Source organism: Citrus sinensis, chromosome 7 (genome assembly GCF_022201045.2).
Source record: "Citrus sinensis cultivar Valencia sweet orange chromosome 7, DVS_A1.0, whole genome shotgun sequence".
In the NCBI taxonomy this organism is placed as follows: Eukaryota; Viridiplantae; Streptophyta; class Magnoliopsida; order Sapindales; family Rutaceae; genus Citrus; species Citrus sinensis.
In genome coordinates, this window is record NC_068562.1 from 21269541 (window position 1) to 21291603 (window position 22063).

General features: G+C 38.2%; 1 protein-coding gene and 2 non-coding genes across 3 annotated transcripts; 2 read left to right on the top strand and 1 right to left on the bottom strand.

The window, feature by feature from the left end:
* The first annotated feature begins 3505 nt into the window (after positions 1–3505).
* Positions 3506–3613, top strand: LOC112496517 (small nucleolar RNA R71). The gene has a single exon (XR_003063075.1). It is a non-coding gene; the product is annotated as a small nucleolar RNA R71 (small nucleolar RNA).
* A 2944-nt stretch (positions 3614–6557) lies between these two features.
* Positions 6558–6663, bottom strand: LOC112496496 (small nucleolar RNA R71). Its single transcript, XR_003063055.1, has one exon. It is a non-coding gene; the product is annotated as a small nucleolar RNA R71 (small nucleolar RNA).
* A 4907-nt stretch (positions 6664–11570) lies between these two features.
* On the top strand, positions 11571–12311 carry LOC107176326 (uncharacterized). The gene is made up of 2 exons (XM_015528626.1): positions 11571–11826; positions 11935–12311. Exons 1-2 carry the CDS (start codon positions 11571–11573, stop codon positions 12309–12311), a joined length of 633 nt encoding a protein of 210 aa, XP_015384112.1.
* Positions 12312–22063: the final 9752 nt, after the last annotated feature.

The following is a 22063-nucleotide window of genomic DNA, read 5'->3' on the forward strand; positions in this document are numbered from 1 at the left end:
GTGATGTCCTTTCTTGTCAATGTACTTGTGTTTGCTTCCAGCCTCGACAAGTGGTCTGCTACTTGATTCTCAGTCCCCTTTCTATCTTTAATTTCTAGATCAAACTCCTGAAGCAATAAGATCCATCTGATTAATCTTGGTTTAGCATCCTTCTTTGAGATTAGGTACTTGATGGTTGAATGGTCTGTGTTTACTGTCACTTTAATACCCACCAAGTAAGCTCTGAATTTATCAAAAGCAAATACTATTGCTAGCAACTCTTTCTCTGTAGTGCTATAATTAATTTGAGTTTGAGCAAGAGTTTTGCTTGCATAGTATATGGAGTGAAAAACCTTATCATTTCTCTACCCTAATACTGCTCCAACAGAATGGTCACTGGCATCACACATCAGTTCAAATGGTAGAGTCCAATCTGGTGATATAACCACTAGTGCAGTGATCAAATCTTTTTTTAATTCTCCAAAGGCTTGAAGACAATTTTTATCAAAGTGAAAAAGGCTTGTCATGTTCCAACAATGAGCATAATGGTTTAGCTACCTTGGAAAAATCCTTAATGAATCTTCTGTAAAATCTAGCGTGACCCAAAAAACTCCTAGTACCCTTTATTGAAGTGAGAGGTGGTAATTTATTTATTACTTCTATCTTGACTTTGTCTACCTCAATGCCATTCTTGGACACCTTATGACCTAACACTATGCCGTCTTGCACTATGAAATGACATTTTTACTAATTGAGTACTAAGTTAGTCATCTCACATCTTTTAAGAACTTCTTCCAAGTTGTGTAAACAGTCATTATATGTCTCTCCAAAAATTGAGAAGTCATCCATGAAGACTTCTAAAGTTTGCTCTACCATATCAGAAAATATATACATCATACATCTCTGAAAAGTTACTGGAGCATTGCACAAACCAAAGGGCATTCTTCTGAAGGCAAATGTTCCATAAGGATAGCTAAATGTAGTTTTTTCCTGATCCTCTGGAGTTATAGCAATTTGGTTGTAGCCTGAATACTCATCTAGGAAACAATAGTACTGTTTTCCAGTAAATCTATCCAACATCTGATCTATGAATGAGAGTGGGAAGTGATCATTTCTTGTGGCTTTTTTGAGTTTCCTGTAATCCATACATACTCTCCATCCAGTCACTGTCCTTATAGGAATAAGTTCATCCTTCTCATTTGTTATCACTGTTATCCCTCCATTCTTTGGAACACATTGGACTGGGCTCACCCACGAACTATCTGATATTGGATAAATGATTCCAGCATCCAACCATTTGATGATTTCCTTTTTCACCACTTCTTTCATAATAGGGTTTAACCTTCTCTGTTGCTCCACTGAATTGCTATAGCAGTCTTCTAACAGAATTTTATGCATGCATATTGATGGGCTTATCCCTTTGATGTCTGCCATGGTCCATTCAATTGCTCTTCTGTATCTCCCAAGCACATCTACTAGACTCTGTTCTTGACCTGCATCCAAAGTAGAGGAAATGATTACAGGGAGTGTGTTGTTTTGACCAAGATAAACATATTTCAAATGTGAGGGTAACAATTTTAATTCAAGACTAGGAGGTGATTCAATAGATGGTAAAGTTGGTTTTACTTCCTTGTCTGAAAGATTCAGATTCTCAACAAATCTGTTATGTCTATCAGATTGCTTTCCTTGCATCTAATCTATCTAGTTTGCTGCAATATCCTCTTCTTCAAGGCCTTCAAAGGTGGTAACTTTGTTGATCTCATTACTGCAGTATCTATTGATTCTGTCTGCTACAATAAAATCCACAACACTCAGGAAATTGTAATCTTCTATTTCATCAGGGTTCTTCATAGCCTCTAATACATTAAATGTGACTTGATGATCATTCACTCTCATGGTGAGCTCTCATTTCTGCACATCCATCAGAGTTTTTCTAGTTGCTAGGAAAGGTCTTCCAAGTATAATGGGTACCTCTTTATCAGCCTTAAAGTCTAATACAATGAAGTCTACTGGGAAGATGAATTTGTCAACCTTCACCAGTACATCCTCAATTTTTCCTTCAGGATATGCATGAGATATGTCAGCTAATTACAGAGTGACTGTTGTTGGCCTCCATTCCTCTACTCCTAACTGCTTAAATACAGACAATGGCATCAGATTAATTCTGGCTCCCAAATCACAAAGTGCTCTGTCAGTGTACCTAGTTCCAATGGAACATGGTATTGTAAAACTTCCTGGATCTTTCAATTTTGTAGAAATCTTACTTTGGAGCATATGATTGCTTTCTTGTGTTAAAGCAACAGTTTCAAATTCTCCCAGCCTTTTCTTTCGTGCTAAGATGTCTTTTAGAAATTTCACATAATTAGGCATTTGTTCTAAAGCTTCCACAAAAGGTATGTTGATGTGTAATTGTTTCAGTACTTCTAGGAATTTGCTGAATTGCTTGTCTTGTTTTTGCTTCTGGAATCTCTGTGGGAAATGGGGTGGATGCCTAAACTGCTAGGTAGCTTCAGGAGGTGCCAAACTTTACTTGTTTGGTTTGTTGTAAGTTGTGGCTACTGGTATTGCAACTTCTTTCTCGACATGTATTGGTTGATTTCATTCCGTAGTCGCTGCAGCTTGGCCCTTATCATTAGTGTCTGGTTGGCTGAGTTGTTGTAACATGCTCTCATCTTGAGGTGGTTCTTATGATGAATTAAGTTCCAGCCCTTTTTTAGTTACATCAACAGGGATATGAACATTCTTTCCAGATCTTAGGTTGATTACTTTGCAGTGTTCTTTTCCCTCTCTTCTTGGATCTTCTGTGTTGCTAGGTAAGCTTCCTTAAGTTTTACTACTCATTGTTGTGGAAAGTTATCCCATTTGGTTCTCCAAGTTCCTCAATGATACAGCTTGACTCTGCATAATTGCTTCATTCTTTGCAATGCATTCCTTAATCAGTGCTTCCAGTGAAATGATTGGATCTTGACTGATGTGTTTTTGTCCTTGACTCTGCTGATGAAAACCAGGTGGTTGAGTGTTCCTATTTTGTCCATTCAATGCTGGAACATTTTGATTCTGACTACTCCATGAAAAATTTGGGTGTTGCTTCCATCCAGGGTTGTAAGTATTTGAATATGGGTTGTTTTGAAGCTATCGATTGAAATTACCCACATAGTTTACTGATGCTGGATTTCTAGGACAGTTATCAAAGTCATGTTCTTCACCATAGTATACGCAAGAAAGTTCAGCAACTTGTTTTACTACTGTTGGAGCAGATGTCATGGCTTTTACCATGTTAGTCAATGAGGTTACTTGTGCTGATAAAGCTGTAATTGCATCTATGTTATGTACCCCTGCTGCTCCTCTTGCTACTGGTTGCCTGGTTGATAGCCACTGATCATTATTGTTGGCAGTTCTCTCCAGAATTTCATAAGCTTCAATGTAAGATTTGGATAACAAAGCTCCACTTGCTGAGGCGTCCACCATTAATCTTGTACTAGGATTCAACCCATTATAGAAATTTTCCAATTGTATGCAATAAAGAATGCCATGATGAGGACACATTCTGAGCAGTTATTTGAATCTTTCCAAGGCCTCACACAAACTCTCATCTTCAAGTTGATGGAAAGAAGTAATCTCATTCCGTAATTTTGTATTTTTTGTCGGTGGGAAATATTTCATTAAGAATTTATCAGCCAACTCATTTCATGTAGTGATCGATTCAGATGGTAACGAATTCAACCATGCTCTTGGTCGATCCCTTAAAGAGTAAGGGAAAAGCCTTAGTCTTAAAGCATCTTGTGTTGCCCCAGCAATCTTACAAGCATCACTCACTTCCAAGAACAACTTAAGATGGAGGTGAGGATCTTCACTTGACAATCCATTGAATTAACCCACTGTTTGAAACATTTGAAACATTACTGACTTCAGTTCAAAGTTTGTGACTTCCACTTCAGGTCTGATTATCCCTGGGTGTACAACTTGAGGAGTTAACACATCATAATCTCTAATAGCTCTGTCCCTGTCATCAGCCATGTAAATTATATTGTTGTTGCCTGGCTGTCTCTGGTTAGCATGTTCATTATGCTCTTCTTGAATGTTGACTGTTTGTAAGTCTTTTACCATGTTAGTCAATGAGGTTACTTGTACTGATAAAGCTGTAATTGCATCTATGTTATGTACCCCTGCTGCTCCTCTTGCTACTGGTTGCCTAGTTGTTGGCCACTGATAATTATTATTGGCAGTTCTCTCCAGAATTTCATAAGCTTCAGTGTGAGATTTGGATAACAAAGCTCCATTTGTTGAGGCATCCACCAACAATCTTGTACTAGGATTCAACCCATTATAGAAAATTTCCAATTGTATGCAATAAGGAATGCCATAATGAGGACACCTTCTGAGCAGTTGATAACTCTAGGAAATATGAGTTATTACATCAATTCTAGACTTGAATCAAGATCATTTAGAGAACAAATAAGGTGTTTTTATTACATTTTGATTACATTTTGCTTAAATTTTAATTTTAGTTGAGTATTAATAAGTTTTGTTTAAATCATAGTAATTTGTGCTAGAAACAGATGCATAATTGTAGGTTTGTGGAAAATCTTAATTCATGAGGGGATGTTGAGACATCAGATGAGCAAGAAGAGGAAAGAAGTTGGCCACAAAAGAAGAAAAGCACAATTGAAAATAATGCAGTGCTGTTGAGACTGTTAGAGCAACATATGCTGTAGCAATCTGGGAGCAATACGGGAGAAAACTTACGCGCGGGTCAGCGTATGTTTCCTAATTTAACGCATGCACGCTAATGGGCTTGTGTTTACTCTAATTTGCAATATAAAAGGGAGGCATGCACCACATGGAAAGGCGGCAAGAAAATGGGAATTATCATTAGATTAATTACAAGGAACGAAGAAGAAGAAGATCAGAATTGAAGATTGTTGTTTCGGCAATATTGGAGAATCGTGCAAAATTACTTGGCTTTGATTTTCACCGTGCTCAACTTATATTTATCTTCTTCCGTTAATTGATTTGATGTATTCCGAGATCAATATGTTTATGTTTATTTTTCTCATCCAGATTATGAACTAAATTTACTTGTAGTTGATTGACAAATAATCTAATGGGTTCTTGATTGTTCTTATATGTTGTTATGGTATTGCTGTAGCATTTTACTCTAGTAGTTTTTATGAATATAACTGTTATTTCGGTTGACCACCCATTTAATAGTTTCAGTTAAGATAGAGCAGCAAAAGGGCATGTCTTAGCGGACATTATTAGAGTATTACTTGTTCTTAAGTTGAGTTTCCTGGATTAGGTTATCTTGAATCCCATAAGGGCATTACTTGAAGTTAAGATTTGTGACACTCTAGACATAGGTGCTCACCTTGTAGGGTAGAGAGATTAAAGGTTATAATGTCGTACCATAAATATATGAGCAACTGGTCATTGTTAGTAGATTTAAAGGTATGAGATTTCCAACATGCGATAGCTGCGAAGGCAAATTTATTCTACCCATTGCTGTAGCACTTATTGTAACAACTGGTGCTAAATTGGTGAACAACAGTCACCCCATTAGGAGAGTTTGATCATTCAACTACTATATTCTCAATTGAATCTTAGACATATTTAACTTAGTTTACTTCGTTACAGTATTGTTTTATTTTCATCTCTCGCAATTATTAATTACGATAGAATTATTTGGCAATTATTTGTTTCGGTCTTAAATTGAATTTGTACTATTGTGATTGCTTTAGCATTTTAAGTAACATCAATCCCTGTGGAGACGATCTTGAATACTTATCACTTTATTACTTGTTGTGTATACTTGCACATTGGCATTGGTATTAATTGATTATACAAATTAACCAACAAGTTTTTGGCGCCGTTGCCAAGGATTGATTGTGTATTTTTAAAGTGTGAAGTAAATCTTGATAGCACCAAATTTGATTTGATTTATTCTATTTATTGGCAGATCGGTACATGCATGCGTAAAGACAAATCTATGGTATTCCAATCCGATCCTAAGATTGAAAGGACTGTCAGGAGATTGTAAAGAGAACAAAGGAATTCAGAAATTACTTCAAGCATGAATAATTTACAGGATGTAGGGAATTTAAATCCTCAAGGGCCCTTACAACCAGTCAACATTCAAGAAGAGCAGAATGAACATGCTAACGGGAGACAGCCAGTCAATAATAATATTATTTACATAGCTAATTACAGAGACAGAGCTATAAGAGATTATGTTGTGCTAACTCCACAAGTTATACATCCTGGCATCATCAGATCTGAAGTAGACGCAGCAAATTTTGAGTTAAAGCCAGTGATGTTTCAAATGTTGCAAACAGTTGGGCAATTCAATGGATTGCCAAATGAAGATCCTCATCTCCATCTTAAACTGTTCTCGGAAGTAAGTGATGCTTTCAAGATTGCTGGAGCAACACAAGATGCCTTGAGGCTGAGGCTATTTCTTTATTCCTTAAGAGATCGAGCAAGAGCATGGTTAAATTCGTTACCATCTGATTCCATAACTACAAGGAATGAATTGGCTGATAAATTCTTAATGAAATATTTCGCACCAACAAAAAATGCAAAGTTACAGAATGAGATTACTTCCTTCTATCAACTGGAAGATGAAAGTTTGTACGAGGCTTGAGAGAGATTCAATGAATTGCTCAGAAGGTGTCCTCATCATGGTATTCCTTGTTGCATTCAATTGGAGACTTTCTACAATGGGTTGAATCCAAGTACAAGGTTAATAGTGGATGCTTCAGCAAATGGAGCTCTGTTATCCAAATCTTACATTGAAGCTTATGAAATTCTGGAAAGAATTGCCAATAATAATTTCTAGTGGCCTTTAGCCAGGCAACCAGCAGTAAGAGGACCAGCAGGGGTACATAACATTAATGCAATTACAGCCTTATCAGCACAAGTAACCTCATTAACTAATATGGTAAAGGCCTTGACATCTGCTCCAGCAACAGTAAAGCAAGTTGTTGAACTTTCTTGTGTATACTGTGGTGAAGAGCATGACTTTGATAACTGTCCTAGAAACCCAGCTTCAGTAAACTATGTGGGTAATTTCAATCGACAACCTCAGAACAACCCATATTCAAATACTTACAATCTTGGCTGGAAGAAACACCTAAATTTTGTATGGAGCAGTCAGAATCGAAATGCTCCAGTGTTAAATGGACAAAATAGAAATACACAACCACCTGGTTTTCATTAGCAAAGTCAAGGGCAAAGGCATAATAGTCAGGATCTAATCACTTCACTTGAAGCACTGATTAAAGAGTACATTGCAAAGAATGAAGCAATTGTGCAGAGTCAAGCTGTATCCTTAAGAAACTTAGAAAACCAAATAGGACAACTAGCTACAGCAATGAGCAGCAGAACTCAAGGAAGTCTACCTAGCAACACAGAAGACCCTAGGAGGGAGGGCAAAGAACAATGCAAGGTAATTAATTTGAGGTCTGGAAAGAATATTGATAGCTTAGTTGATGTAACCAGAATTGGGAGGAAATTTAATTCAGCACAAAAATTATCTCAAAATGGATGCATGTTACAACAACCTCCTCTTGAAGACACTGGTTCCATAGGCCAAGCTACAGTAACTGCAGAGGAAGTTCAACCAGAACATGCTGAAAAAGAAGTTGCAACACCAGTAGTCACAACCTGCACCAAACCAAACAAACAAAATTTGATATCTCCTGAAGCCAACCAGCAGTTTAGACATCCTCCACCTTTCCCACAAAGATTCCAGAAGAAAAAACAAGACAAGCAGTTCAGTAAATTTCTGGAATTGTTGAAGCAACTGCACATAAATATACCTTTTGTGGAAGCTTTGGAGCAAATGCCAAATTATGTGAAATTTGTAAAAGATATATTGGCACGAAAAAGAAGGCTGGGGGAGTTTGAAACTGTTACTTTAACACAGGAGAGCAGTCATATGCTCTAGAGTAAAATTCCAACAAAATTGAAAGATCCAGGGAGTTTTACAATACCCTACTCCATAGGGACTAGGTATGCTGGCAGAGCACTTTGTGACTTAGGAGCTAGTATTAATTTGATGACATTATCTGTATTTAAGCAACTGGGAGTAGGGGAGTGCAGACCAACAACAGTCGCTCTGCAATTAGCTGACAGATCTCATGCATACCTTGAAGGAAAGATAGAAGATGTACTGGTGAAGGTTGACAAATTCATCTTTCCAATGGATTTCATTGTATTGGACTTTAAAGCTGATAAAGAAGTACCCATTATACTTGGAAGACCTTTTCTAGCAACTGGAAAGACTCTGATAGATGTGCAGAAGGGAGAGCTTACCATGAGAGTGAATGATCAGCAAGTCACATTTAATGTACTAGAGGCTATGAGGAACCCTGATGAAGTAGAAGATTGCAATTTCCTAAGTGTAGTGGATTTTGTTGTAGCAGACAGAATGGATAGATGCTGCAGTAATACACTTGACAAAGCCACCACCTTTGAGGATGTCGAAGAGGAAGATGTTGCAGCAATCCAAACAGATTGGATGGACAAACAACAATCTGATAAGCACAACAGGTTTATTGAACACCTGAATCTTTCAGACAGGGAAGTAAAAACAACCTTACCATCTATTAAATCACCTCCTAGTTTTGAATTAAAATTGTTACCTCCACATTTAAAGTATGCTTATCTTGGTGAAAACAACACACTCCCTATAATCATTTCTTCCACTTTAGATGCAGGTCAAGAACAGAGCCTAGTAGATTTGCTGGGAAAATACAGAAGAGCAATTGGATGGACCATGGCAGATATAAAATGGATAAGCCCATCCATATGTATGCATAAAATCCTACTAGAAGATTGTTCCAGCAATTCGGTGGAGCACCAGAGAAGGCTGAATCCAATCATGAAAGAAGTAGTGAAGAAGGAAATCATCAAATGGTTAGATGTTGGAATCATATACCCAATATCAGACAGTTCATGGGTAAGCCCAGTTCAATGTGTTCCAAAGAAATGATGGATAACAGTAATGGCTAATGAGAAGAATGAACTTATTCATACAAGGACAGTGACTGGATGGAGAGTGTGTATGGATTACAGGAAGCTCAACAAAGCCACAAGGAAAGACCATTTCCCACTTTCATTCATAGATCAGATGTTGGACAGACTTGTTGGAAAACAATACTACTGTTTCTTAGATGGGTATTCAGGCTACAACCATATTGCTATAGCTCTAGAGGATCAAGAGAAGACTACATTTACTTATCCCTATGGAACATTTGCCTTCAGAAGAATGTCATTTGGGCTATGCAATGCTCTAGCAACTTTTCAGAGATGTATGATGTCTATATTTTCTGATATGGTATAGCAGACTTTGGAAGTTTTTATGGATGACTTCTCAGTTTTTAAAGAAACATACAATGATTGTTTACACAACTTGGAAGAAATTCTTAAAAGATGTGAGATGACCAACTTAGTACTCAATTGGGAAAAGTAATATTTCATGGTGCAATAAGGAGTAGTGCTGGGTCACAAGATATCCAAGGATGGTATTGAGGTTGACAAAGCCAAGATAGAGGTAATAGATAAACTACCACCTCCAATTTCAGTAAAGGGTATTAGGATTTTTTTTGTTCATGCTGGATTCTACAGAAGATTCATTAAGGATTTTTCCAACGTAGCTAAACCACTGTGTTCATTGTTGGAGCATGACAAACCATTTCAATTTGACAAAGATTGCCTTCAAGCATTTGGAGCATTAAAGAAAGCTATGATCACTACCCTAGTAGTTATATCTCCAGACTGGACTTTACCATTTGAATTGATGTGTGATGCTAGTGATCACTCTGTGGGAGCAGTATTAGGGCAAAGAAATGATAAAGTTTTTCACTCCATCTACTATGCAAGCAAAACTCTCACTCAAACTCAGATCAATTATACCACTACAGAGAAAGAGTTGCTAGCCGTAGTATTTGCTTTTGACAAATTCAGAGCCTGCTTAGTAGGCACTAGAGTGACTGTATACACAAACTATGCAGTAATCAAATACTTAATTTCAAAGAAGGATGCCAAGCCAAGATTAATTAGATGGATCTTATTGCTTCAAGAATTTGATCTGGAAGTTAAAGATAGAAAGGGGACTGAGAATCAAGTAGCAGATCATCTGCCACGGCTGGATGCAGACACAAGCACATTGACCAGGAAAGACATCACTGAAACGTTTCCTGATGAACAATTGTTGGTAGTACAGCAAGCACAAATGCTGCAGTAGTCAAAACCTCCATGGTATGCAGAATTTGCTAACTATTTAGTAAGTGGGTTGCTACCACCTGAGCTGAAGTTTCAAGAGAAAAAAAAATTTCTTCATGATGTTAGAAGTTATCTGTGGGATGACCCACATTTATATAAGTTATGCTCAGATCAAGTAATAAGAAGATGTGTTGCAGCAGAAGAAATACCTCACATACTGGAGTCATGTCATGCTGCATCATATAGAGGACATTTTGGTGGTCACAGAACAGCTGCCAAAGTTATGCAATCAGGTTATTATTGGCCCACTATTTTTAAAGATGCTTATGAATTTGTCAAAAGTTGTGACAGGTGTCAAAGTACAGGGAACATAACGAGAAGACATGAAATGCCATTGACCAACATCCTGGAATTGGAGGTTTTTTTATGTCTGGGAAATAGATTTTATGGGACCCTTCCCACCATCTTTTGGGAAATTATATATCCTTGTTGATGTGGATTATGTCTCCAAATGGGTAAAAGCTATAGCATTACCCACCAACTCACGGGAATTGTACAAACAATTCATAATGTTGTAGCAAAGCGAGGATGGCAAGAGTTTTGCAACCACCCTCGAAATCCTGTGCTGCCTGTAGTCAAAGAATTTTACGCCCATTTGGTAAGCCCTAATCAGCACAACATTTGGGTAAGAAATACACTTATCCTATTAGATTCTCGTGTCATCAATGCTTTCTACAACTTACCTGCTGAAATTACTTGTGAGTATGCTAAGTTGCGTGATAAGTTGACCCCGAAAAAGTGGAACACCATTTTCACAACTCTTACAATTGAAGGGGCATCATCGGCTAACGAGGAAGGACATGTCGTTAATAGGATAGATTTGAAACCTATTGATAAGGTGTGGGTGAAATTTCTGAAATCTAGGCTTATGCCCACCACCCACACTACTACAGTTTCGCAAGAAAGGTTGGTCTTGTTATATGTCATAGTTAGAGGGCTTCCCATAGATGTGGGTAGTATCATTGCAAAAGAAATCCGAGATTGTGTAGTCAAGACTCACCGAACTGCTGCCTTGTTATTTCCCTCACTTGTCACTAGTATTTGTGTAATTTCAGGTGTTCGTCTTGACGCCAGAGATGACCATGTCAAGAATGATGGTGCCTTTATGGCACGAACTATTGAGAGAGTTGCTGGTGAGAGTGCTGGAACAACCACTGAACCAGCTGTTGTCACAGGAGCAAGACGAGCTATTGGTTTAGAACAGACTATCCAGGCACTCAGCAACAATATAACTTAATGTGTGGAAGCTCAACAGAGGGAAAATAGTCGGTTTTGGAGTTATCTACAGCACCTGGACAACCAACTACATGAAACGCACTCATCGGAACTTCCCTGATGCACTGCTCCAGCAGTTCAATTTTTACACCAACACTACAGGTGCTCTAGCAGCAGCCAGTAAAAAAGCCATTGCTTCAGATGAACCAGGAAAGGTAGCTGCCACTGAGCCACAAGCAGCAGTAGACTCAGAAGAGGCTAAACCATTTGACCCACCTGAGGACGAAGGTGACAAGTCTGAGACTGATAGCTCACCCTCAGAGGCAGAGGACAACTCAGAGAAAGAAAGTGAGGAACCAACCATCCCAACCCAACCCAAAACTAGAAAAAAACACATTATTCAAGAAGAAGAAAAAGAAGAAGAAGAAGACCCTGAAGAGGAACCCTCTATTCCAGTCCTTGCGAGTAAGGGGAAAGACAAGGATCAAGCAAAAATAGCAACACCTCCAGACTCTACAGATAAATTGGAGCAAGTTGATGTGGAGCTTGCTGCTGCAGTAGCAGCCAGAGCTATGCCTACACCTGAGCAAGCCAAGCAACTACTTGCGGTCATCACAGTTGAGGGCCAGGCCACTGAAGCATTAACTACAAAGCCTCCCCAGCAAACTCCTAGCCAGCCTATTCGCACCAGTCCAAGAAAATCCAGCAAACGAAAAGGCAGTACATCCACAGATACTGCTACGGCAACCCCAGCCCCAACTCCTCTCGCTAGCCCCACAGCGAAAAACACAAAGATGGCCAGCTGCTTCCCCGAAAGCTTCACCAAAGGATAAGCTATGTAGTGCATCTAAGAAATGCTGAGAGCATCCCGTAATATGCTGCAGTCCCCACCATAGGGGAGTACTCTTTCCTTACTAGTTTGTTAAAAAAAAAATTCTTGTCAATTTGTGTGCATTTGTGCTGTATGCTTATGAGGACACAGCATCTCTCCAGTTTGGGGGGGTTGTTTCTGAATGCATGTGTTTGTGTTTGCATTTGTATTGTTGTTCATGCTATATGAAGCTCTGTTATCTATTATTTATGTATGGATTTGAAGCCTAATGAAGATAGATTGAGTGTTAGTCAATATTTATGAGAATGCCAAGTAGAGACAGTTATAGATAGAAGTGAAATTCTGTCCCAACACTTAGACTTTGGTTGAATTGTATAAGACTGCTAGAGCAGAGCCAAAAAGAATAGAAAAGATCTTAAGTTTGGGGGGAGAAGCAAGTTGATTGACTGTGATATCTATGAAATAAACTCTGCTCCAATGGCTCCAGTTGCCGAGTAGCCAGATCTGAGTATGTACCCCATATGCAGAATTGTGTCAAAGGTAGTGAAAGTTATGAGCAATGCTGTAGCAACTATGTTCTAAAAAAAATAATAATAATAATAACGAAGAAATAAGTCCTCTGTCTAAGGCATTGAGTAGCCAGATCTGTTCATGAGCCCCATGTTCAGCCTTGAGTAAAAGATACCTCTATATAAGATTATACAGCAAATATTGCTGCAGCAACTCTGATCTAGACATGGTTCGAGTAATTGGGCGTCATCATTACAAGTGATTGACATTCATATGAAAGATAAATGTTACAGTGATGAGGTTGATTACTCCCCAGTTTATTAATGTTAAAAGCATCACAGTTTGAGTAGGTGAAATTTATGCTACCCCATTTATGAATGAAGTGTATCACTGCGGAAATTTAGGCAGTCTTTGGTGATGTTACAACATATCTGGAATTCAATCAAAGGAAGCACACATACACTATGGACAGAAAAAAGCTTAAGTCTAGAACTGATTTACTATGGTTATTTTGTATGATTGGATTGTGATATGAAGGTGGAAGAATCCCTGTAAATTTGATAAAAGAGCCAAAGTTGTGTGCATGATTGTTTGCGGGAAGTGTTAGTATGTGTTATTACTTGAGGACAAGTAATAGTTTAAGTTTGGGGGTGTGATAACTCTAGGAAATGAGAGTTATTACATCAATTATAGACTTAAATCAAGATCATTTAGAGAACAAATAAGGTGTTTTTATTACATTTTGATAACATTTTGCTTAAACATTCATTTTAGTTGAGTATTTATAAGTTTTGTTTAAATCATAGTAATTTGTGCTAGAAACAAATGCATAATTGTATGTTTGTGGAAAATCTTAATTCATTAGGGGATGTTCAGACATCAGATGAGCAAGAGGACGAAAGAAGATGGCCACAAAAGAAGAAAAGCACAATCGGGAATAATGCAGTGCTGTTAAGACTGTTAGAGCAACCTGTGCTGTAGCAATCTAGGAGCAATGCGGGAGAAAACTTACGCGCGGGTCAGCGCATGTTTCCTAATTTAACGCATGCACGCTAATGGGCTTGTGTTTACCCTAATTTGCAATATAAAAGGGAGGCATGCACCACATGGAAAGGGGGCAAGAAAAGGGGAATTATCATTAGATTAATTACAAGGAACGAAGAAGAAGAAGATCATAATTGAAGATTGTTGTTTCGGCAACATTGGAGAATCATGCAGAATTACTTGGCTTTGATTTTCACCGTGCTCAACTTATATTTATCTTCTTCCGTTAATTGATTTGATGTATTCCGAGATCAATATGTTTAAGTTTATTTTTTTCATCCAGATTATGAACTAAATTTACTTGTAGTTGATTGACAAATAATCCAATGGGTTCTTGACTGTTCTTATATGTTGTTATGGTATTACTGCAGCATTTTACTCTAGTAGTTTTTATGAATATAACTGTTATTTCGGTTGACCACCCATTTAATAGTTTCAGTTAAGATAGAACAGTGAAATGGCATGTCTTAGCGGACATTATTATAGTATTACTTGTTCTTAAGTCGAGTTTCCTGGATTAGGTTATCTTGAATCCCATAAGGGCATTACTTGAAGTTAAGATTTGTGACACTCTAGGCATAGGTGCTCACCTTGTAGGGTAGAGAGATTAAAAGTTATAATGTCGTACCATAAATATATGAGCAACTGGTCATTGTTAGTAGATTTAAAGGTATGAGATTTCCAACATGCGATAGCTGCAGATGCACATTTATTCTACCCATTGCTGCAGCACTTATTGTAACAACTGGTGCTAAATTGGTAAACAACAGTCACCCCATTAGGAGAGTTTGATCATTTAACTACTATATTCTCAATTGAATCGTAGACATATTTAACTTAGTTTACTTCATTACAGTATTGTTTTATTTTCATCTCTCGCAATTATTAATTACGATAGAATTATTTGTTTCGGTCTTAAGTTGAATTTACACTATTGTGATTGCTTTAGCATTTTAAGCAACATCAATCCCTGTGGAGACGATCTTGAATACTTATCATTTTATTACTTGTTGTGTATACTTGCACATTGGCATTGGTATTAATTAATTATACAAATCAACCAACAAAAGTTCTTTGAATCTTTCCAAGGCCTCATACAAACTCTCATCTTCACGTTGATGGAAAGAAGTAATCTCATTCCGCAATTTTGTATTTTTTGTCTGTAGGAAATATTTCATTAAGAATTTATCAGCCAACTCATTCCATGTAGTGATCGAATCAGATGGTAACGAATTCAACCATGCTCTTGCTCGATCCCTTAAGGAGCAAGGGAAAAGCCTTAGTCTTAAAGCATCTTGTGTTGCCTCAACAATCTTAAAAGCACCACTCACTTCTAAGAACAACTTAAGATGGAGGTGAGGATCTTCACTTGACAATCCATTGAATTGACCCACTGTTTGAAACAATTGAAACATTACTGGCTTCAGTTCAAAGTTTGCGGCTTCCACTTCAGGTCTGATTATCCCAGGGTGTACAACTTGAGGAGTTAACACAGCATAATCTCTAATAGCTCTGTCCCTGTCATCAGCCATGTAAATTATATTGTTGTTGCTTGCTTGTCTCTGGTTAGCATGTTCATTCTGCTCTTCTTGAATGTTGACTGGTTGTAATGGTCCGTGAGGATCCAAATTTCCCCCATCCTGCAAATTATCCATGCCTGAAACAGTTTTTGAATTCCTTTGTTCTCTTCGCAGTCTCCTAGCAATCCTTTCAATCTCAGGATCAAATTGGAGTACGACAGATCTATCTTTGTGCATGCAAGTGTTGATCTGCTAATAAATAAAATAAATCAAATCAAATTGGCACTATCAAGACTTACTTCACACTTTAAAAATAAACAATTAATCTCCGGCAACGGCGCCAAAAACTTGTAGGTATTTATTATAATCAAATGTTATTGATGCCAATGTGCAAGTGTACACAACAAGTAATAAAGTGATGAATATTCAAGATCGTCTCCACAAGGATTGATGTCACTAGAAATGCTACAGCAATCACAATAGTGCAATCTACCTTAAGTATGAAATTAACAAATGTAAAGTAGGTTCTATTGAAATTGATAATTGTGAGAGAATAAAATAAAACAATGCAGTAACGAAATAAATTAAATTAAATGCGTCCAAGAATCAATTGAGAATATGGTAGTTGAATGATCAAACTCTCTTTATGGGCTGACTGCTTTTCATCAAGTTAACACCAGTCGTTACAGCAATTGCTACAGCACTAGGCAGAATTATTCTACATCCTCAGCTGTCGCGTGTTGGAACTCTCACACCCTTAAGTATATTAGCAATGACTAGTTGCTATTCTACCTACGGCATGGCCTTATGAACCTTTATTCTCTCCACCTTACAAAGTGAGTACCTATGTCTAGTTTGTCACAAATCTTAACTTTAAGTATAGCCTTTATGGGATTCAAGGTAAACTTAATCCAGGAAACTTAAATTAAGATCAAGTATTACTCTAATAATATCCGCTAAGACATGCCCTTTTGCGGCTTTATCCTAACTTGAACTATTAAATGGGTGGTCAACTGAAATAACAGTTATAATAATAGCTACTAGAGTAAAATGCTACAGCAATGACATAGCAACTCATAAGAACAGTCAAGAACCCATTAGATTGTTTGTCACTCAACTACAAGCAAATCTAGTTCATATTCTGAAAGAGAAAAACAAACATCAACATATTGTTCGCGGGATACATTAGATCAGTCAAAGAAAGAAGAAAGGTATAAGTTGAGAACGGCAAAAAGTGAATCCAAATAACTCTGCTGGATTTTTCAATACTGCTGAAGTCGTCCCCTTGAATTCTGATCTTCTTATTCTTTTTCTCTCTAATTTTTCCAATGATAATTCCTTGCCGCAGTTTTATGTGGTGCGCGTCTCCTTTTATAACTAAAAACTAGGGTAAACAAAAGCCTCTGGCGTGCATGAGTTAAATTAGGAAACTGCAGATCGCAATTCTACAGCTGACCCGCACTAAGTTTTCTCCCTCAGTGCTCCAGGATTGCTACATCAATGGTTGCTCTAACAATGGCTATAACACTGCACTGTTCCCGGTTGTGCTTTACTTTTTTTGTGGCCATATTCTTTCCTCCTCTTGCTAGTCTAATATCTCAGCATCCCTTCATGAGTTATAAACTTCTGAAAACCTACAATTATGCACATGTTTTGAGCACAAATTACTTTAATTTAAGCAAAACTTATTAAGACTCAACTAAAATGACTGTTTATGCAAAATATAACCAAAATATAATAAAAACACCTTATTTACTCTCTAAGTGGTCTTGATTTAAGTTTAGAATTGTCATAATAACTCTCATTTCATAGAGTTATCACACCCCCAAACTTAAACCGTTACTTGTCCTCAAGTAATGACAACATACTAACACTTCACACACAATCATGCAACACACAACTTAGCTCTTTTATCAAATTTGCAAGGATTCTTCCACCTTCAGATCACAATCCCAATCATGCAAAATGACCATAGTAAATCAGTTCTAGACTTAAGCTTCCTTCTATCCACAGTGTGTGTGTGTGTGTGTTACTTTGATTGAATTCCAGATATGCTACAACATTACCAAGAGATTGCATGTAATTCAGTAGTAGCACAATTTTATTCATATATGGGGTAGCATAAATCTCACATACTCAAACTGTGCTCAAGGCTGAACATGAGGCTCATGAACAGACCTGTCTACTAAATATCCTAGACAGAGGACTTCCTCGTATTATTGTCTCACTTTTCTCTCCTTTTATTTTTTATTTTTTTAAAGGTAATTGCTACAGCACTGCTCATAACTCTTGTTGTTTTTTAACGCAACTTTGCATATAGGGTACATACTCAGCTCTGGTTACTCATGACAAAATTTCACTCTCCATCTATAACTATCTCTACTCGGCATTCTTATGATCACTAATTAACACTCAATTTATCTTCATTAGGTTTTCAAATCCATACACAAATATTAGATACCAGAGCTTTACACAACACATACATAAACACATATTCAAAACACCCAGAGATACATCCCCCCCAAACTGTAAATAGTGTTGTGTCCTCACAAGCACACAACAGCAAGGTCACACAAATCGACAAGGACATGGAGGAGGATGTTAGAAAATAAATCACACAAATTGAAAACATAATGAAAGAAAAATTGTTCAGAATTGAATAAATTGACTAGCAAGAAGGGGGTACTCCCTTGTTGTTTGGGTTTCTGCTGCAACATGGTGGGATGACATCAGTGCTTCTTAGATGCACTGCGCAACTTATCCTTTAGGGAAGCTTGTGGGGAGGTAACTGGCAACGTTTGTCTTTTTCTTCAGTGGGCTGGTGGGAAGAGTTGCGGCTGGGGCAGCTGGCTTGGTTGACACCGATCTGGTCCTTTTTGGTTTTGTCGAGGCTATTGTAGCAGTGCCTCCAGAAGTGCCGCCATTTCTTTTGTTGGATCCTCTAGGACTATTACGAACAGGTTTGCTAGGAGTTGGCTGTGGAGGAGCTGGGGTTGGTGCATCAGCTGCCTGTCCCTCAGCTGTGATGGCAACAATAATGTCAAGTAACTTTTTCAAAATATTTTGCAACAAAGTATTTGCTGCAGCAATGATAAAATATGGAGTCAGACACAAGGTAGCAACAACATATCACCCACAATCCAATCAGGCTGAAGTATCCAACAGAGAAATTAAAAAGATCTTAGAAAAAGTGGCGAACCCAACGAGGAAGGATTGGTCTTCACACTTGCATGACTCTCTATGGGCCTACAGAACAGCATATAAAACTCCACTCGGCATGTCCCCTTACCGAATTGTTTATGGAAAGGCTTGTCATTTGCCACTAGAGCTAGAGCATAAAGCACACTGGGCACTAAAGAAACTAAATTGGGATATGGATGCTGCAGCAGAGCAAAGGAAGCTTCAACTTTTTGAGCTTAATGAATTACGGCTATTTTCATATGAAAATGCAAGAATTTATAAAGAGAGGACAAAACATTGGCACGACAAGCATATTCAGCACAGGTAATTCAACCCTGGTCAGCTAGTGTTGCTACACAATACAAGACTAAGATTATTTCTGGGAAAGCTCACGTCACGATGGTTTGGCCCGTTTAAGCTGTTAAAATTTTATCTTCATGGAGTTGTTGATCTTCTAGATGAACAAACAGATCAAGAATTCAAAGTTAATGGACACAGGGTTAAGCGCTACATACATCCAGCAGCATATTGTTCAAAGGAGGTGTTACTCCTTAAAGAACCCAACTATTGAACAATGAAAGAAGGTCAGACTGAAGGACCTTAAATCAAGCGCTCCATGGGAGGCAGCATATTGTGGAGACAGCCACTTCAAACCAATTTTGCTCTCCTTTGGTTTTGTTGACAGCTCTCCCTCTTTCCCATTTTATTTAATTTTGTTCTTTCATTCTAGCTATTTAATTTTATCTTTTCAAATTATTGCATTCTTTACTTTTGCTATCATTTGATCTATTTAATTTTAATTTTAGAATTAATTTTAGTTTGTGGAAGTATATGTGAAAATTGACAAGTGAGGTTGTATGGTGGTAGAGTACAAAAGTGAGCCACGTGTCAGAGGCTTTGGTGTGTAGTATGTAACTGTTGCTAGAGTAAGCGAATGGGTGCTGCAGCAACCAATTTTACCGTTACTGTAAATTAAAAGATAGAGCCTCTCACTTACCATTGGAGATAAATCATGACAGATGAAGACGTGGAAGTGGATAGAAATTGTGAATAAATCTCTGAAATTAATGCCTTAATTTTACTAGCTGATATTTTTGGGATATGCACATTAATTTCAAAATATTTTATTCAATTAAAGTCCACTATAAAAAGGAGTCACTATGCTTAGTGCTCTACGACACTATTCCCCATCTCCTTTGCAAATACAACTCTCACAATTCTTAACATCTTCTTCTCTTTTTACTCTCAGGGACATTAGCCTAAATTTGTTACTGCTACAGCAATGCCGAGGTATAAGAAAACAGCCAACCGCCTCAAAGATCCATCATGTTTCCAGAGTTGCCACGCCGAAGAAAAATATGAGGAATTCATAGAGCCGCGTAAGATTCTAGAAGAAAAAGGGTTTCAATTTCCAGACCAACTTATTGGAATTGTGCAAACAATTCATAATGCTGCAACAAAGCGAGGATGGTTAGAGTTTTGCAACCACCCTCGAGATCTTGTGCTACCAGTAGTCAAAGAATTTTACGCCAATTTGGTGAGCCCTGATCAACACAACATTTGGGTAAAAAACACACTTGTTCTACTAGACTCCTGCGTTATCAATGCTTTTTATAATTTACCTGCTGAAATTAATTGTGAGTACCCTAAGTTGCGTGATAAGTTAACCCCGAAAAAGTGGAATACCATTTTTACAACTCTTACAATCGAAGGGGCATCATGGGCTAACAAGGAAGAGCATGTAGTTAATAGGATAGATTTGAAACCTATTGCTAAGGTGTGGGTAAAATTTCTGAAATCTAGGCTTATGCCCACCACTCACACCACTACGGTTTCACAAGAGAGGTTGGTCTTGTTATATGTCATAGTTCGAGGGCTTCCTATAGATGTGGGTAGCATCATCGCAAAAGAAATCCCGGATTATGCAGTCAAGACTCACTGAACTGCTGCCTTGCTATTTCCTTCACTCATCACTAACATTTATATAGTTTTTGGTGTTCGTCTTGACGCCAGAAATGACCATGTCAAGAATGATGGTGCCTTTACGGCACGTACCATTGAGAGAGTTGCTGGTGAGAGTGCTGGAACAACCACTAAACCAGTTATCGGAACAGGTGCAAGATGAGCTATTGGCTTAGAACAGACCATCCAGGCACTCAGCGCAAGTATAACTCAATGCGTGGAAGATCAGCAGAAGGAAAACAATCGGTTTTGGAGTTATCTACAGCACCTGTATAACCAACTACACCAATTTGCTCTGTACATGAAACGCACTCACTGGAACTTCCCTGATTCACTGCTCCAACAGTATAATTTTGACACCAACACCACAGGTGCTCCAGCAGAAGCTAGTGAAGAAGCCACGGCCACAGATGAACCAGCAGATGAAACTGCAGCCAAACCATAAGCAGAGGTAGAATTAGAAGATGCTGAACCATCTGACCCACCTGAGGAAGAAGGTGACAAGTCTGAGACTGATAGCTCGCCCACAGAGGCAGAGGACAATTCAGAGAAAGAACGTGAGGAACCAACCATCCCAACCTAGCCCAAAGCCAGAAAAAGGCACATTATTTAAGAAGAGGAGGAGGAAGACCTTGAAGAAGAGCCGTCTATTCCAATCATTGCGAGCAAGAGAAAGGACAAGGGTACAGCAAAAATGGCAACACCTCCAGCCTCTGAAGATGACATGGAGCAAGTCGATGCCGAGCTAGCTGCTGCAGCAGCCAGAGCTATGCCTACACCTGAGCAAGTCAAGCAACTACTTGCGGTCATTGCTGCCATCACAGCTGAGGGCCAAGCAGCTGATGCATTAAGTCTAATTCCTCCACAGCAAACTCCTAGCCAGCCTATTCGCACCAGTCTGAGACAATCCAGCAAACGAAAAGGCAGTACGTCTAAAGGTACTACTACAGCAACCCCAGCCACAAATCCTCTCACCAGCCCCGCGGCGAAAAAGACAAAGACATTGCCAGCTACTTCCCCACGAGTTTCACCTAAGGATAAGTTGTGCAGTGCATCCAAAAAGCTCTAATAGCATTCTATCATGTACTGCAGTCCCCACCTCAGGGGAGTACTCTTTCCTTACTAGTTCATTTCTTCAAAAAAAAAAATATCCTTCTGTTTGTCAATTTGTGTGGTATTTTTGAAGGTCTTCCATATCCTTGTCAGTTCGTGTGCCTTTGTTATGTATGCTTGTGAGGACACAACAACTCTCAAGTTTGGGGGGGAGGTTGTGTTTCCGAATGCATGTGTTTATGTTTGTATTGTGTGAAGCTCTGTTATCTAATATTTGTGTGTGGATTTGAAAACCTAATGAAGATAAATTGAGTGTTATTCAATATTTATGAGAATGCCAAGTAGAGATAGTTATAGATAGAAATGAAATTTTGTCCCAACACTTAGACTTTGGTTGAATTGTATGAGAATGTTAGAGCAAAGCCAAAAGAATAGAAAATATCTTAAGTTTGGAGGAAGAAGCAAGTTGATTGGCTGTGATATC

What these genes read in the sequence shown, in the direction of transcription:
- LOC107176326 (XM_015528626.1), top strand. Translation starts at nt 11,571, where the DNA reads ATGAAACGCACTCATCGGAACTTCCCTGATGCACTGCTCCAGCAGTTC. An exon ending in GGACAACTCAGAGAAAGAAA is followed by an intron (nt 11,827 to 11,934) that starts GTGAGGAACCAA and finishes CCTCTATTCCAG; the next exon opens with TCCTTGCGAGTAAGGGGAAA.